Below are 16,498 nucleotides of genomic sequence, written 5' to 3'. Positions count from 1 at the left end.
TTTAATATTGGTAAGTTATTTTGATGAAATGGCCAATGTCCGATATTTAACTTTATTGCTAATATCGGCCAATACTGATACCATGCCAATAATATTGTGCATCCCTAATTTGAAGTCAGCATGATTCAATTTGGCTGCATACCAACTGACCTTAAAAACACAAAATGACTATAACTCAGTCAAGTACAGATATTAGGCTAAACTTTGGAATTATCTGAGCCTGATCCACAGTACGTATTCTGAATGGTAATAGATTGAGCAAAATCTTAGTTTAAAATTGAAACTATGTGGTGTAGTTCTGCCTGTATGACCATACAAAACAAAAACTAAAAAACAAAGTAAGGGTGTGTTAGGTTGTTTTTCATTGTTGTATTTGTTTTAAACTATCAAGAACTGTTTACAACTTAAGCTTCAGTATGACAAGGCAATACAGAGTCAAGTCTTCTATTGACACTTGCAGCCTAAAAGCAAATTAACATCCATCCATCCATCCATCCATTATCTTTTACCCGCTTCTTCCATTTTTGGGTCACGGGGGTCGCCGGTGCCCATGTCCAGCAATCACTGTGCGAGGGGCGGAGTACACCCTGAACGGGTCTCCAGTCCATCACAGGGACAGATAGAGACAAACGAGACAAACAACCATTCACTCTCTCACTCACACCTAGGGACAATTTAGTTACCATTCAGCCTAACATGCATGTTTTTGGTCTGTGGGAGGAAACCAGAGTACCTGGAGAAAACCCATGCATACACGGAGAGAACATGCAAACTCCACCCAGAGAGGCCCCCGGACCGGGATTTGAACCAGGGACCGGCTCGCTGAGAGGCAGCAGTTCTATCAGTTGCACGACCGTGCTGCCCGCAAATTACCATGTTTTCTTAAATTAAGGCTTGCTTATCAGACACTGTTAGACTGTTCCTTGAAATGATTCACATTTTAGTCATCAGTTCACACTGTCTCCCTGTAATTGTCACACTGTAATTCAATTCAATTTAATTCCCTTTATTTATATAGCACCAAGTCACAACAGAAGTCATCTCAGGGCACTGAACAGAAACATTCACATATATAAAAAGTAAGTTAATAACATTATTTATCTGAGGAGCAAACTGCATTTTGAGCAATCATGAAATCAACAGTGGAAGGAAAAACTCCCTCATGAGAAAGAAACTTTTAGCAGAACCAGGTTCAGGACAAGCAGCCATCTGCTTCGACCAGCTGGGTTTGAGAGGAACAGGAAGGAGGAACAGATACACAATGGCAGGTTAAGAATCACATGTTTAGATAGAAATATATCAAATGAAACTATTCAATTTTAACAATTCATTTAAGGAAATGAGATCAGTTTGTCCTCCACTAGTGTAAGCTTACAGCAGCATAACAAGCCAACCCTAACTATAGGATTTATCAAAAAGGAAAGTTTTAAGCTCTGACAATGTGTCATCTTCACGGACAGAAACTGGAAGTTGGAGTCTGATAACTGAAAGATCTTCCTCCCATTCTGCATTTGGAAACTCTAGGAACTGCAAGTACCATAAGCCTGCAGTTTAAGATTGAAGTGCTCTTTTAGGAAAATAAAGAACATGATCTCGAATATAAGATGGAGCTAGGTTGTTGAGAGCTTTGTAGGTTAGAAGTAAGATTTAGAATACAATTCTGAATTTGACGGAGCCAATGGAGAGAAGCTAAAACTGAAGACATATGATGTCTCCTACTACTCCATTCATCATACAGCAATTGATGAACCTTCATTGTGTCCACCTGTGTCCAGCAGGTGGACTAGAGGGTCAAAGCATTGACTGCACATTGATAGACCTCTGTTGTGAACCTAAAAGTTGAAGCCTAAACAGGACTAGCTTCCTTGTTGGCTGGTTTAATGTTCTGTCCCCTTCATGTAAACATTGGTATTGGTATTGGTAAGTTGGGATGTATGAAAAATCCATGAGTGGGGGCCTCAAAGGTTTTCACCATTGCACCCCAAAAATACACTGAGCCTTATTCAAAACTTTGCGTCCTTTGGATGAAGGGTACAAGGTCTGAAACACTCTGTGTTCTGAGCTACTCCCGATCCATGAAGGGTTCTCCAAGAATATTTGTTCTCTTTCACTGCTCAGAGCAAGGCACTAGCCTAAATAGTGCAAAGAGGTCAAAAACATAGTGCAAATTCAATGCCACTGGCTTCACACAGACCATTGTCAGAGTCCCTTCATTATTTTGTGGTGGTTGAGCATGTTCAATTCAATTCAATTCAGTTTATTTATATAGCGCCAAGACACAACATAAGTCATCTCAGGGTACTGTACAAAACATTCATATACGTAAAACGTATTGTACCCAGTAAAGTTTTCCTTGTCAGGATATTGAGAACTTTCCCAAACTTAGAATGTGGAATCAATTTGAAGGGGATTTTGTCGCTTTGCTTCCCAACAAGAAAAGGTAAGAACACCTGGTCTTTCTGGTTCAAAATAGCTATTGAAACACCTCCAAGCAGTCAGTGGTGGTGGTCACAGGACTGAAAATGATTCATTGTTTTAACCGGCGATGTTGTTGTTGGTCTGCTTATTCAAGATGTTAGCTTGTGTAAGCACACATTGATGTGATTCATTGCCTATGCCTAGTCTTTATATGGTGACTTATTGTGGATATGTTTTTAGTTCAGATATGAAAAGGCCACTGTGTGAAAAGGCCATTTCACAGCATCATGTTAATGTCATTAAAAAAGTATTAACCACTGTGACTGATGTCTCAATGATAAATCACTTTGATTTGTGCAATCTTTATTTTTAAACATTTAACTGGTATTAGTGAACAAAACACAAGAAAGAACAAAAAGGAAAAGAAGTATCCTATAAAGAGAACAACATGGAGGAGTAAAGCAAACATCAAGTAAACTAATATGAGAAGGCCATTCTATATACGTCAACCCAAAATCTATGGCAACATATAACGTTGTAAACAAGGTCTAAAGCAAATGTGGTGGTTTTCACTGTTTCTTCTACATCTGCATTCTTAGTCAAAGAAACTCACCAGTCTTAGCAGTACGCTACTATACCATAAGTTATCTGAATAAAACACGTGGCTAAGGAAAAAGGATAAATATTAACAATGAAAATGAGATTTTTTTTTAAGATAACTTATTTAAAATAACCAAAATATTTTTCTGTTGCCTTTTCAGTCTGACAATATTCTATTTGTTTCTACATAACATTACATAAACTCACATTGTAGTTAAATTTGCCTATATCTCTTTATCCTGTTTCTTTTTAATTTTCTCGTTTTCCTCAGGTTGCAGGATCTCGTAACAACTTTGAAAGTGGACTCAAGCAGCACCTGGAACGCCTGGATGAGATCTTTAGTGCAAGGACTGACTACCTCCAAGCGCTGCGCTTCATGCAGCTGATGCTTAACAATGTCATCCGTGAGCTGACTGCTCTGCCAGACATTAGCAAAACTAAGACGGACTTGGCAGCCATTGCAGACCAGGCAGCTTTCATTGAGTATTACAGGCAAGTAGAGCTATAGCAACTCCCCTATCTTGATGGACGTTATTTTCCTTTGTGAGTGTGTGTGGATGGAGTAAACACACTGCTCATGGTGGACTAGATGTGATCCAGAGCAGAAGTGGAGCAGATGGGATTTTATTGATCTCCCTTGAGGAACCCAAGCCGGAAAAGCTATCTTTTCCCCCTAATTGCTAAATAAATGAAACCTGAGAATGAGCTCATTTTCTGTTGTGCAGTTTAGATCTAACATGTATCACCCTTGCAGAAAATTATGCACGGTGGAATGTCTGTTTGACCTTAGACTATTACATTTCATTCATTGACTGCAAAAAAATGTTGGTTGTTCAATAAAAACAGCTTTGTCAATCCAATAATTTGATTAAAAAAATAAATAAGATGTATCGCTAAATAATTAAAACATCCATCATTAAAGAAGGAAGAAAAACGGTTGTTCATGAAGTGGGAAACATTGATTCAGCCTAAATTTACAGTAAATTCAAAATACAAATCAGTGTCATCAGTTATCATCGTGCCATTGTGCACCATCGTTTGCACCAGTTTCATTGTTTTGTTCTTCATAAAATAACTTTTATTTACTCTGTATACAGAAACTCTAAATTATTGTTCTACTATACACACTTTCACATTTTTTTTAGCCTACTATCAAAAGTGAAAGGGTGAGAAAGTTTTTTTTTCCTATATGTGAATGTGTTTGTTGAGTTAGTAAAATATCACGAAACACAGAACAGATTTGAATGCAGCTCTCGTGTAGTAATCACTGGAGGTACTTCTTTTGAAGTCAACCCATTTCAAAATGACTCATCTTAAAAATTACTATAATTCAGTCAACTTTACATATATTTAGCTACAATTTGGCAAGTTAGTACCTGAGAGTCATCCTCAACACATAGTCCAAGCTCTGTGATCACAAGATTTCACAATATGATAAGTGATATGTGTTGTCATCATTGTATAGTCCCATACAATGGTGAAATTGGTTCTCTGCATTTAACACATCGCTCCTGAGATGCCCCCAGGTGGAGCAGTGGGCTGCTATGTGGGCGCCTGGCAAGCAGTTGGGGATTGGGTGTCTTGCTCAGAGACACCACGACATGTGGGAATGACTGTGGATTGAGACTGGGACTTTTTTTTCCCCATTCAACCTTTATTTAGACAGGTTAATCCCACTGAGCCTCAAGGTCACATTTACAAGAGAGACCTGATTTCAACAAAGAATGATGACAACAGCAACAACAATAGACAATCATAAAAGAGGCATACAGATTTTTGTTTTAACAAATTGAAATAAGATGGCAAAAAAGTACCAAAAACAGCTAGATTATTAGGCTAATGTAGAAAACTAAAAAACAGGAACATGTCTGCATTGGTCCTTGCCAGGAGACCAACAGATTCTTAAAGCCACTTAGGGAGGTCAAGGTCAAGAGCTTCAGGTCTTTTTGTAAGATATTCCAGGAAACAGGAGCGGAGTAGGAGAAGGCCCTTTTGCCAAGTTCAGTCCGCACTGAGGGAACACTGCAGGTAATAATGTCCTGAGAGCGCACGCTGTAGCTGCACTCACGCAGAGACATGTAGGAGGAGATGTATGAAGGCAGCAGACCAAGAAGTGATTTAAAGATGAAAATGTACCAGTGTGAGAGTCTGTATGAAGTTAATGATGTCCAGTTAACCAGTGAATACAGGGTACAGTGGTGGGTATGATAATCACAGCCAGTTATGAATCTTAGTGCACCATGATAGACAGCATCCAACATCTGCAGGGTGCTTTCAGGTCCTGGGTCGGCTGCCCTGCCTCTACCCCATCTCAACCCCCTAATATCCCATGTGTTTGGCCAAAATGGCAATTACTTTATCTTTTCTCACAATTTAATGATCATAATTGAATGCTCTGACATGAAAGGCAGACAAAGCAGCAGATAACAGTCTAAATAACCATTTTGTATGGTAGCAATACAATATCCCTAACGTTTTATACATGGCTCCACACGGGGCGTCCTTTCTGTACCGACACCGGATCTTCTTTTGGACCAAAGTTATCTGACACTGATCCCTTGGGTCTTGATTGGATTTTTTTGTAGTTATTGAACAGTCTGCAGCTGGGTTTTGAACAGAAAATGTTACAGCCAACCCAATGTCATTCGAACAAAGTAAAAATGATACCCCCCCTCAGTATTATATATTTTCTTCTCTCCTCTCTGTGTGAATTCGGTTATGTCTTGGTGCTTTTGTGGGTCTGCTTTCACAGACAAAGTAAAGTGCACAACCTCCATTCATTTGCCCTCATCTTTGAGTAAAGTAATGGCCAGCCTGCAGTTTATTGAGTCTGTGAGAGTACCTCTGCACTTCTTTGTGAGAATGAGTGAATCATATTCTCTGCTGACCTCAGTGCACAGACTAACTATTATGTTACAGGTGCACCGCATCAAGCTTGTGTCAGTCTATAGTATTCTGCAAATTTAACTGTTTATGTGATGTCCTGGTTACCAACGTTTTTGTCTTGAATGTACATTTACTACACAGTTAGACCAAGAGTAGATGAGAATTTACATTCCTTCGACTATAGTCCGAGGAGCACAACTACTTACACACACAGCATTCCAACCCAGAGTCAGACATTTTTGAGAAGGACATTTTCAAAGGAGAATAAAAAATTAATGTTTATGGATTGGTGGTGTTGAATTATTAAGCCCTACAAGCTAGAAATTACCTGAAACAGATGGGCTCTAAGTAGGAGACAAGAATGCTGATACAAAACATACATTCATCTCACGCTGTCAGTGGCGAACATATGCTCAGCCAGCCCTCTCCGAGGCTCGAACCCGTGCATATAACACGCTGTTTGTAAGTGAACGTTAATGATGGATATTGTAATTAATGTATCATCTTTCTGTCTTCTAGATGGCTGACTTATCTGCTGCTGCTCATCCTGGATCTGGTCATCTGCCTGGCCATGTGCTTGGGAATAGCCAAGCAGTCCCGATGTTTGCTTGTAACGTAGGTGCCATGAATGTGGTTTCCCTTATTTATTCGATTGAAGCTTCTTATTTCTTCAGATTGAGGGACCACGGAAAGGCAGGGCTAAAGCCAGGCTCTATGGCACCTTATATGCTCCATTAGCTCCTCACTTGATGGTATCTTCAAACAGCTCTTGTTTCTTTAAGCTGTTTCATTTGCATGCACAAAGATGTGAAACTTTCAGTCTAGGAAGCTGATTTAAAAATTTTGATTCAAAAACTGAAACAAAAACAAAGATTCTGCTGAGGAATGAGAAGTTGAGTAAATTGCAGATAGTGATCTAAACAAACACTGAAGTGTGACAAGCAAAGCCACAATCCAGACTGCTCCATCCCATTTGCCCAATTTGGTGCATCCTACGTGTCAGTGTTAGCAGATGATGCTCGGGATCGCTCCTCACTTCCCTTTCTAATGGGCCTCACTAATGCCTATTGATCGTCCAAGTAGGATAAGACTGCTCCCTTAACTAATTATTAAGTGCTCTCAGGCTGCTTTATTGTTGCTTTTAAGAAGGTTTGAGGAGCGGGTTGAGCGCTGAAGCCCTCGTCAGCCTTTTTATGTCCATCAAGGGGCCATTTTCTTTTGTTTTACATGGTTTATCCACCTCACACTCGTAACACTTTCTGAGCTCTGTGCCAGCAGTTGCTCAAAATTCCTGCTGATAGTTGGGGCGATTTTCTTATTACTTTTCTTTTTGACCTTTTTTTACACTCATCTATTTAATAAAAGAGGGCGCATGTGAATAGTTAAACCAAGGTTTGGTTCAGCTTTTTAAATACAGAGCCACTTTTTGGTAATAGACTGATTGCAGACTAATAAAGATGGCAATGAGAAGTATTTAAACTCGATAATACTTCAGTTGTTGCTTTTTCAAACAAATTAAGCATCTTTTTTTAATACAATACATTTTTGAAACCGTGGGGAAAAAGATCAAACAAGAAATCATAAGTTAATTTGTTTTTTACACAATTTTATTTAATTGAATTTTCACTGTATCGTGTGATTTAAAATGCACCATAGCAGCTGGATCTCTGTCTTTAGGCGGAGGGGGAACAATTTTCAAGCAAAATGCCGAGAGGCATAAATCAAATTAATTGGCTGAAAATGGGGCTTCATTTGTCTCACTGAACCAAGACAAACTGATTCATCAGTTTCTTCCCATATGTCTTTGTATTTTTTTCTGTTTTTTTTTCCTCCAATTCTCCTCACATGTTTAATTCTCACCACTTCCGTTTGCTCCAGGATCATGGGTTTTGTTATCCTGTCCCTAATCCTGAGCTGGGCTTCACTGGGGACTGGCACTGCTACAGCTGTGGTGAGTAAACAGCAGAATCTTTAGTTTCCAACTATCCATCCATTCATCTATCTTTACCCGCTTCTCCTTTCTGGGTCACTGGTGCCTATCTCCAGCAGTCACTATGTGAGAGGCGGGGAGACATCCAGGATAGGTCTCCACTCCGGTCTAGAGTTGCATTCGTACGTGCAGAAGATCAGAGCTGAGACATTGCATTATTCAGACATGGACCCTGCTCTGACATGTCGGACATTTTGTGATCTCACCTGTTTGGGTCATCAGCCGTATGCGTCCGCTGAGTGCAGTGGCTGAATGAACGTCCATTTGGGCTGATGGATCGCTGGCAGTAGTCCATCTGAAGCTTAACTGAACTTTTTACCTCTTTCAAGGCCGGTCAGCGCGCGGACAAATGGCCATGTGTGGCTGGTGATTGTATGGCAAGCCATGTTGTCATATAATTGGATTGTCAGCCGCCCGTGTCAGCTGATGTAATCAAAAGCCGGACACTGACCTGGCCCGCACATTAAGCACATTATTATGACCTGGCCCGAATCCGGGCCAGGCCGGGCTCCGGGTTCGGGTTAGAAATAACAGCTCTACTCTAGTCCATTACAGTCCCACAAATGAGACAAACAACTATTCACTGTCTCACTCTCACCTAGGGACAATTTAGAGTTGCCAGTCAGCCTAACATGTATATTTTTGGTCTGTGAGAGGAAACTGGAGTACCTGGAGAAAATGCACGTATGCCCGGAGAGAAAATACAAACACTAAGAAAGGCCAGGAGGTGAACCGTCTTATAGCTGAGAGGGGACAGCTCTATAATTTCAAAATTTAATTAATTTAAAATCCAGCATTCATTGCTTTATTTGTTGTTCTTAATAAGTATAATAAATTGATAAACATTTTATGCAGACGGCTGAGGTGAGAGCGGAGCACTAATATTTTTACCTGTCTGTGTGTGCGTGCTCGTTCGTTTGCACTGTTAGCAAAATATCTCATGATTCACTGAACGGATTATAATTAAACTTTCTGAGAGAAATGACTGGATGCACAACTACAAGAGTCAGCCCAATTCAAAATGGCTGTCAAAACAAAGTAGCCTTAACAGACTCAGAAATATTTGTAGTTGTCCATTTTAAAAAACATGAACTAAAATTTCGTATGGTAGTAGCTGAGAATGATCCCAAATTCATACTGAGTGCCAATGGATTGTGCAAAATCTGCATTTAAAAAATTGCCATTAACTATTGGAGTCATTCATTCATTCAACTTTTATTTATACAGATAAATCACATTGAGCCTCAAAGACTCATTTACAAGTGAGACCTGTTTAGACAGACAAAAAATAATGAAAGTGACACGTATAGGATTTGGAAAAAAAAAAATTCCTATCAAACTCTCACTTCTTGGCTGAGGAGGGATAGCCTGAGATTGAAAAATACACCCTGCACATAAGCACATAGTGACGCAGACATTCTGCAGGGAAGAGGAGACGACAAAAGCAGTGAGCGTGTCCAAGGACACTTCAGAGGCTCTGTAGGACTTCTGATAAGAATGATATAATCAGTCAGTTCCCTCTGGTGAGATCCATAAACACTCTCGAGGGGTGCTGAGGTCGATGTAGGGCAGCGCCAATGATGACACAATGTTTATTCAGCTGGGTCCCTCTGATAGGTCCGCAGACTTCCTCAGAGGGAGAGGAGGGAGCAGAGCATCAAATTTACAGGGCCTCCAGGCGAATTGAGATAAGGTGGCCTGTCAAGGCCAGCCGGGTAGCCAAATTCAGATAAACAGCATTTGTTTTGGAGGCAGGCAGAACTTTACTGGTTTATGTTTGCCTTGAGTCTTTGCTGGTCCTCATGAATCCCAAACGTCTTAATTAAGTTGACACACCACTTGTCTGTGCCTGAGAGTATTCCCCGAGATCTGATCTATCCTGACAGCGAATTCTAGGGGCCGCAAGTGGAGTGTGATTCTCACAAATCACATCCAATTTGCGGTTCAGGTCGCAAAGCAATTGAGTCTGGGTGCTCGAGGCATGGAGCGAACCATCGCTTAAAGCAGGCAACCTGACCAGGACCAAATTTGCTGCTGATGACTTCCTTGTTAGTTGATAAACCAGGAACTAGCCGATTCCAAAAAGCAGGAAACCTGTTATCATAAATCCAGTTATATATGCGTCTTCAACATCCTTGATGGACAGCAGAGATAGACACATCACCTTCCACTCGCCCCAGGGATCAATGACATATCCAGCTGCATGCGTTTCATCAGGGCAAGTCAGTTCACCTGAAGCTTGGTTTCTCATTGAGAACATTTTATCAATTGCGTTGAGAGACCAGCTTACCAGATCCATAGCAAAAATTATGGTTCTGAAGACATATGTAGAGAGAGGCTCTGAAGCAGTTTCACAGACAGGACAGAGCAAAAGCAAAGTGGAGGAGGGAGAGGAGGGGAAAAGTGTCCGCCCTTGACAAGAGCAAGTGGTAAAGTGATTCAGCTCTGTTAGTGAAATATCTCACGAACCACTAGATGAAGTTTATAGAAACGTTCAGAAAATTACCAACAAATTTACAACTACAACTTAATTAACTTTTGGAATCTACTGAATTCATGACTGCCACAGCTAACTGAATTTAGAAAACACAAAACTTCTATAAATCAGGCTCTTATCTAGATATCGACCCACAAGCATAGTCCCTAATATACTCAGAGTGCAGCAAATTGTACAACACTGCTTCTCAAAATCTTGGCATTAATTGCTGGAGTCAACTCTGTTTGTCTGTTAGCAAAATATCCCATGAACCACAGGATGGATTTCCCATAGTCTTTCAGAAATAAATCACTGGATGCCCATCTATAGCTTAATAACTTTTAAAGTCAGCAGTACCATGTATTCCTTTCAGTAATGCTAGGCCTTTTGAACTCAGCTTCCTGTATTTGTCTCACACACTCCTCCAGAGGAATGCATCTCTTAATACACATTTAAAAAATACACATGCACATGTTAGCTTCTTAAAAGGTGTCTGTTTCTGTCTGTGTTGTTTATGGTAAGCTCTTTCCTAAGGTCAGCCATGCAGTAAAGCTGATTACACATCCCGAGTCTTTTAGATCCAGGAGTCTTAGCCCTGCTGTAAATAAAGCAGCTTTCTAGCTTTAATTGTTGCCTCTGCTTTCTTTCAAATCTCATATGTTGTTGTTTGCAGTTTTATCTCTCTTTTAGACCTCCTTCTTTTTCTGACAGATTGTCCTCTTTTCAAGATTTTGCACCATGTGTTCTGCACATCTGGACCTAATGTGTTTAATGGCACTCGTATTAGGGACGCTGTCGGGGGTCCAGACGATAACACCCCCTTATGTTACCAGCTTTCCTTCATCCCTCATGTCCACTGTGTCCTTTTCTTAATTTGTCTGCTCCCAGTAGGGAAACCTCACATCTGTGTTTTATCTCATGGGATTTGACTGTCTCTCATTGGCTGTCTCAAGGCAGGCAGGCAGGAAATGCAAATTTTAACCTGAAATCAACAACATGGACGCAAATTGAACACATTTATTTATTTATTTTTTGTAAAATTGTCTTCAAATGTAAAGGCAGATGATTGATGTTACAGTAATATTATATATTATAGCTCAATGAATGGCTGTCAAACATGAAACCTGCACCTTTCTGGCCAGATTATCCAAACTAATTGAGTAAAGCATGTGTGTATGTCTTTGTTAGCACGTTACAGCACAGGTCAGATGAGGTAAACTGACCAAAGGTTTATCCCGGTCTTCTTGTCAACCCATTGGCACTCTCTGAACTGAGCTGCATGTATGCGTTACATCAGACCTCAAGGGGTTAACAAGCAAGCTAGTCCTCCAGGTTTAGTTATATTTGAAAGAACATGCTCTCAAATGTGGGACAGTATACAAAACAAACGAGTAAACTTGTTACACCTCCACATCATTAGTTAAAAAAAGTGCAAGCATAAATATAATGCAGTTGGAAATGAAACTAGATGATGCTGGTGTCCCAGAAAATACTCAAATTTATGCATATTTGATGAGACGGAGCATAAACAAAATGTCCCCTCCAGTATAATGAGATAGAGATGATGGTGTAACATCCCAACAGTGCCTGGCTTGTTCTTGTACAGGTTTTTTTTTTTTTTCTCTCTTGTCATAAACAAGTGTCATGTCATTGAAGCTGACTAAAGGCTGTACTTGACACAAAACGTGTAAATCATAGAATGGCAGTTTATAAAAATCGCTGGAAATGTTGTATCTTATTGTAATTCACATTACTTGCATATTTTGTGATTTTACAGCCTTTTCGTGTATATATTAGCAGCTAGTATAATCAGTTTACCAAACAGCATAGAGAACTGTAATTTAATAGTGCAAAACAGTTTTTGGCACACACCTCCCACTCTTATTAACTCTGAATGTAGATGGGTGCAGGATTATCACATGGATAAAATAAAAGCCTCACATTTCTAGAGGAAATACATCATGTCTGCTTTAATGTCAGAATTTTAGACTAAAATCATATTAGGTGGAGAAAATTATACCTATTTTGGTCACATCTTGTGAATAACATTATGGGTAATCTCATTGGATATTGCAACGTTTTGCATGACCTGTTAGTGCATGACCTGTTAGTGTTGTGGATGACTCTCAACTACTACCACATCAAGATTTAGCTCAATGTATGTAAAGTTCACTGAGGTATAGCTACATTTGTCTAGGCTAATGCTGATTACATCTAGTTGTCGCAGCCATCTTGAGCTGGGTTGACTCCAAAAATTAATCAGTTCATGTACAGCCATTAATTAAATATTAAAAGTTTCAATAATGGAGTTTGCTTGTTTTCTTCGGGTACTTTGGTTTCTGCCCACAGACCAAAAACATGCATATTAGGCTGATTGGTAACTTTAAATTATCCCTAGGTGTGAGTGAGAGAGTGAATGGTTGTTTGTCTCGTTTATCTCTATGTGGCCCTGCGATGGACTGGAGACCTGTCCAAGCTGTCCCCCGCTTCTTGGACAGTGACTGCTGGATATAGGCACCAGTGACCCCTGCGACCTGAAAAGAAAGAAACAGGTAAAAAATAATGGGTGGATGAGTGGATGGATGGAGTTTCAATAATCTTTGTCCAGTGGTTTATAAGATATTTTGCTGAAAGACAAATAGGGTTGAGTCCAACAGTTATTGTCAAGGTTTTAAGCAAAAATGTTGTGTAAAGTGTTAAATGAACTGTACTTACATATCGCCCACTCGATAAGATAGAAATAGGGCAACCCCTCATTGCCCCACATTGGAGGCAATGAGGGGTTCAATGTCTTGCCAAGGGACATTTCGGCATGTGACTGCTGGTGGAATTGAACCCCCAACTCTTGCATTAGAGGACAACTGCTCTAACCACTCAGCCACAGCCACCCCACTGTTGTGTTCAAAATACATGTTGGGGATAATGCTCATCTACTGGGTTTCTTGCAGCTGCTCCCTTCTTCAGGGGTCATCACTGCGAGCAAACTTGCATGAAAGATCTGGCAAATGTTTTATGCCGGATGCCCTTCCTGACGCAACCTGGGCTTGAACCTGCAACCTCAGGATTACAAGACCGCAGCACCAACCTACCGCAGCCCCAATGCTCATCTACCACTACAGCAAATTTTATCTTAACACTTGTAAAAAGGATTGAAATAGCCTATAGCCATGAATGATTTTCTAAAATTGTTTTTCTGTGATAGCCATCTTGAATTGGTGTGACTCCAGTGGAACCCACATTCCAAAAACTAAAAGTTTAGCTTTGTTATCGCTAAACAAGTAAAATAAATAAAATAGCAGAAGCTAATGCTAAACCACTAACCGCTAAGATGACTGCCACTCAGTCTGTGTCACACATTTTTGTCTCCTTCTAGTTGAAGTTGCGTCGACCAATCATGTCACGTCTACACGTATTAAATCAATAGTGGGCCCAACAGACTCTACCAGACATGCCCACAACTGACAGGAACAAGTTTGGGAATTTTGTTAGCAGACTTAATGTTGGCAAAACCCAATTTAACAGAAGCTAATTCCGCTAACAATTTCCAAAGTTAGCGAAAACGCTAATCCACTAAATGAAAAACCAGTTCCGCCGTTAGCTGTTCGTGGATTAGCGGAACTGTGCCCACCACTGTTTGACTCCAAAAGACAATCAATAGTTACTTACTTTTTGAAAGTTTCAGTAAAATCCATTCTGTAATTCATAAGATATTTTGCTGACAGTACAAACAAAAACATGCACAGACTGCTAGTAGACTTTTACAATTTACATAAAACTTCACATCTTACTATTGCACCATAATCTTAAACATATTAATATTATCTTTTAACAGAATTTCAATATGTTTAAGATTATATAGCAAATTACATGGATTAAAATTGGCTTCTGCATCTTAATTCATTTTGTACCATTTAACATGTTAGTGTTTTTAATTCCAAAACAGTTATTTGTATGAACTGTGTTGATTTCTATTTCAATATATATTTAATTTGCCTTTTTATTTCCTGTGTATGTATGTGCATATGTGTGTGTGTGTGTGTGTGTATGTGAGTGCTCACACGCACAACTATTCATCTTCGTCTGTGTGTTGCATCACTGCTTTGTAAAATTCAAAGCATCTCTGCTCCCTGCCATGTCCCCTTGTGTCGTCTTTCACGGTGACGAGTTGGAAAAAGGCACCTCTTGATTGTGACTGACAAATGAAACAGTGGCTTTGTTTGAAATAGATTACAGAAATGTGTTACCCCGAATGATAACAGGTTTTTTATTGCCTTTGAACGACATCAGCGTGAATAAAACCTGTTATTTTCTCCCAGGTGTAAATTATGCACACGTGCAGAAATTTTTTTTTGACAATTTTGGTATCTTCTGTTTTAAATAGCTACTTTTGTGTGTGTGTGTGTGTGTGTGTGTGTGTGTGGTGGTGGTGGTGGTGGTGGGGGTGGGAGGGGGGGTTGCAGTGTGGGTGCATGGAGATTGCATGAACTTGAACCCAGTCTCTCCATGCATGTCCATTAGTAGCTGTTTTTGAAAGAATTAAAAAGTATAAATAATAAGTAAATTTAATCTATGATTAGCAAAACATTTCTCTGCTCTAGAGAATTGTTATAATTTCGAGACTGAACTGGCAGTGCTTGGTTTTTTTTATTCTAATAAAATGGATTTCAATCTATATGAGAAAATGTGAGCTAGTGGTAATCATAGACAAACCTGTAGCTTTAGCTAAAGAGTAGTCCCTCAGTACTTCACGGTTCGTTTATCACGGACTCACTCTATCGCGGTTTTTCAAAATTAAGATTGGACACGCAATTGGCTGATTGATGGATGAGCCACACGATCGGCATGGGATTTTTATTTAAAATAAATTATTTTAAATTATTTAGCATCTGCTGCACCTTTATGCAACCCATATGTATGGATAAACTTCCTGCTGCAGCTGATCAGCTGTTCTCCATGCAGAGCAGAGAAGTGGGCGTGGCGAAGTTCGCAGGCAGGTGGCAGAGAGCAGCAGGAGTCAGGAAGCGGAAATCATGACATTCTGTGCTCATTTAGAGCGTTTAGAGTTTAGAAACATTGTTTAGAATATTGCAAATGTTCGAAGGGTTTAAAACGCCTTTATATATATATATATATATAATGTATGTGTGTATATCATAAACTACTACTTACTACTTGTACTATTCCTACTTTGCGGTTTTTCACTTATTGCGGGTCTTCAGGGTACGGATCCCCCGCCATAAATGAGGGACTACTGTGTTATTTTTGCACACTAAAGGACAGTAAATTATTAGAAATATTTTAATATGCAGACAAACTTCCAGTAATTTCCTAGTCTAAAAATCTTTCTATTCACTTGTTTGGTATAGATGAGGATGTATACCTCATTTAAGCTTGCGTGTCTTAAAAGTGTTTATTTCCCTCTCTGCAGGGCACCAGTGACTTCTGTGTGTCTCCAGACAAGTTTATTGTTAACCAAACCAAGGATTTCCTCAGCGAAGGTAATTTATCTCCACAGACAGAACTGCACACACACACACCAGCTCTTGTCGCTGAGTGTTGGGACGTAACGCTAACCTTCCCTTTTCGTTCACCTTGCAGATGTTGCACACTATTATTTGTTCTGCAGTCCAAATCTACCCAACCCTTTCCAGCAGGTATTGACTAAAAGTCTTAGCTGTCTGCTTATTTGTGCAGTCCCTTACCATGAATCATACACTGGGAAATAAAAAAAACACGTCAGCATATTTTGTTTTTGTCATAGACATGTAATTTATAATGTTCTGTCGATAGAATCTTACACAAAACAAGCCCTCTAACCAATTATTTACTCAAATTGATTAACTATGATTAAGAAAATAGAAATGTATGGTTCTTTATAAATTTGCTGTATATTTAACCTTCAATAAACAAATAGCTTAAATACTGCTGTGTTTCAGGAGTGAAATTATTTTTTAGTGCAGTCAGATGTAGTCATATAAACTTGTTTGATGCAAAATTATACTTGTATCTGTGCGTGTGTGTTTGCACAAACTAATTAAAGGCCTAGCATTTCTTGATGGAATGCATGTTGCCTGCCACCCTTCACTGTGTAAAGCTTTAAACCATGAGTAGCATATATATATATATAT

The 16,498-nt window shown here is 39.5% G+C and overlaps 1 protein-coding gene across 1 annotated transcript in view; it reads left to right on the top strand.

Annotated features, from left to right (window-relative positions):
- The window catches only part of LOC119421019 (protein tweety homolog 2-like), a 41,401-nt gene that overhangs the window by 19,582 nt on the left and 5,321 nt on the right, over nucleotides 1-16,498 (top strand). Inside the window, exons 4-8 of the mRNA XM_037688407.1 lie at nucleotides 3,290-3,510; nucleotides 6,424-6,519; nucleotides 7,783-7,855; nucleotides 15,799-15,868; nucleotides 15,969-16,024. Coding sequence (XP_037544335.1) covers nucleotides 3,290-3,510; nucleotides 6,424-6,519; nucleotides 7,783-7,855; nucleotides 15,799-15,868; nucleotides 15,969-16,024 — 516 coding nt within the window. The remainder of the gene's footprint in view (nucleotides 1-3,289; nucleotides 3,511-6,423; nucleotides 6,520-7,782; nucleotides 7,856-15,798; nucleotides 15,869-15,968; nucleotides 16,025-16,498) is intronic.

Source organism: Nematolebias whitei, chromosome 15, assembly GCF_014905685.2.
Source record: "Nematolebias whitei isolate Nwh7 chromosome 15, NemWhi1, whole genome shotgun sequence".
Classification (NCBI taxonomy): Eukaryota; Metazoa; Chordata; class Actinopteri; order Cyprinodontiformes; family Rivulidae; genus Nematolebias; species Nematolebias whitei.
Note: the sequence above shows the minus strand (reverse complement) of the source record. Positions and strands in the feature narration are given on the sequence as shown.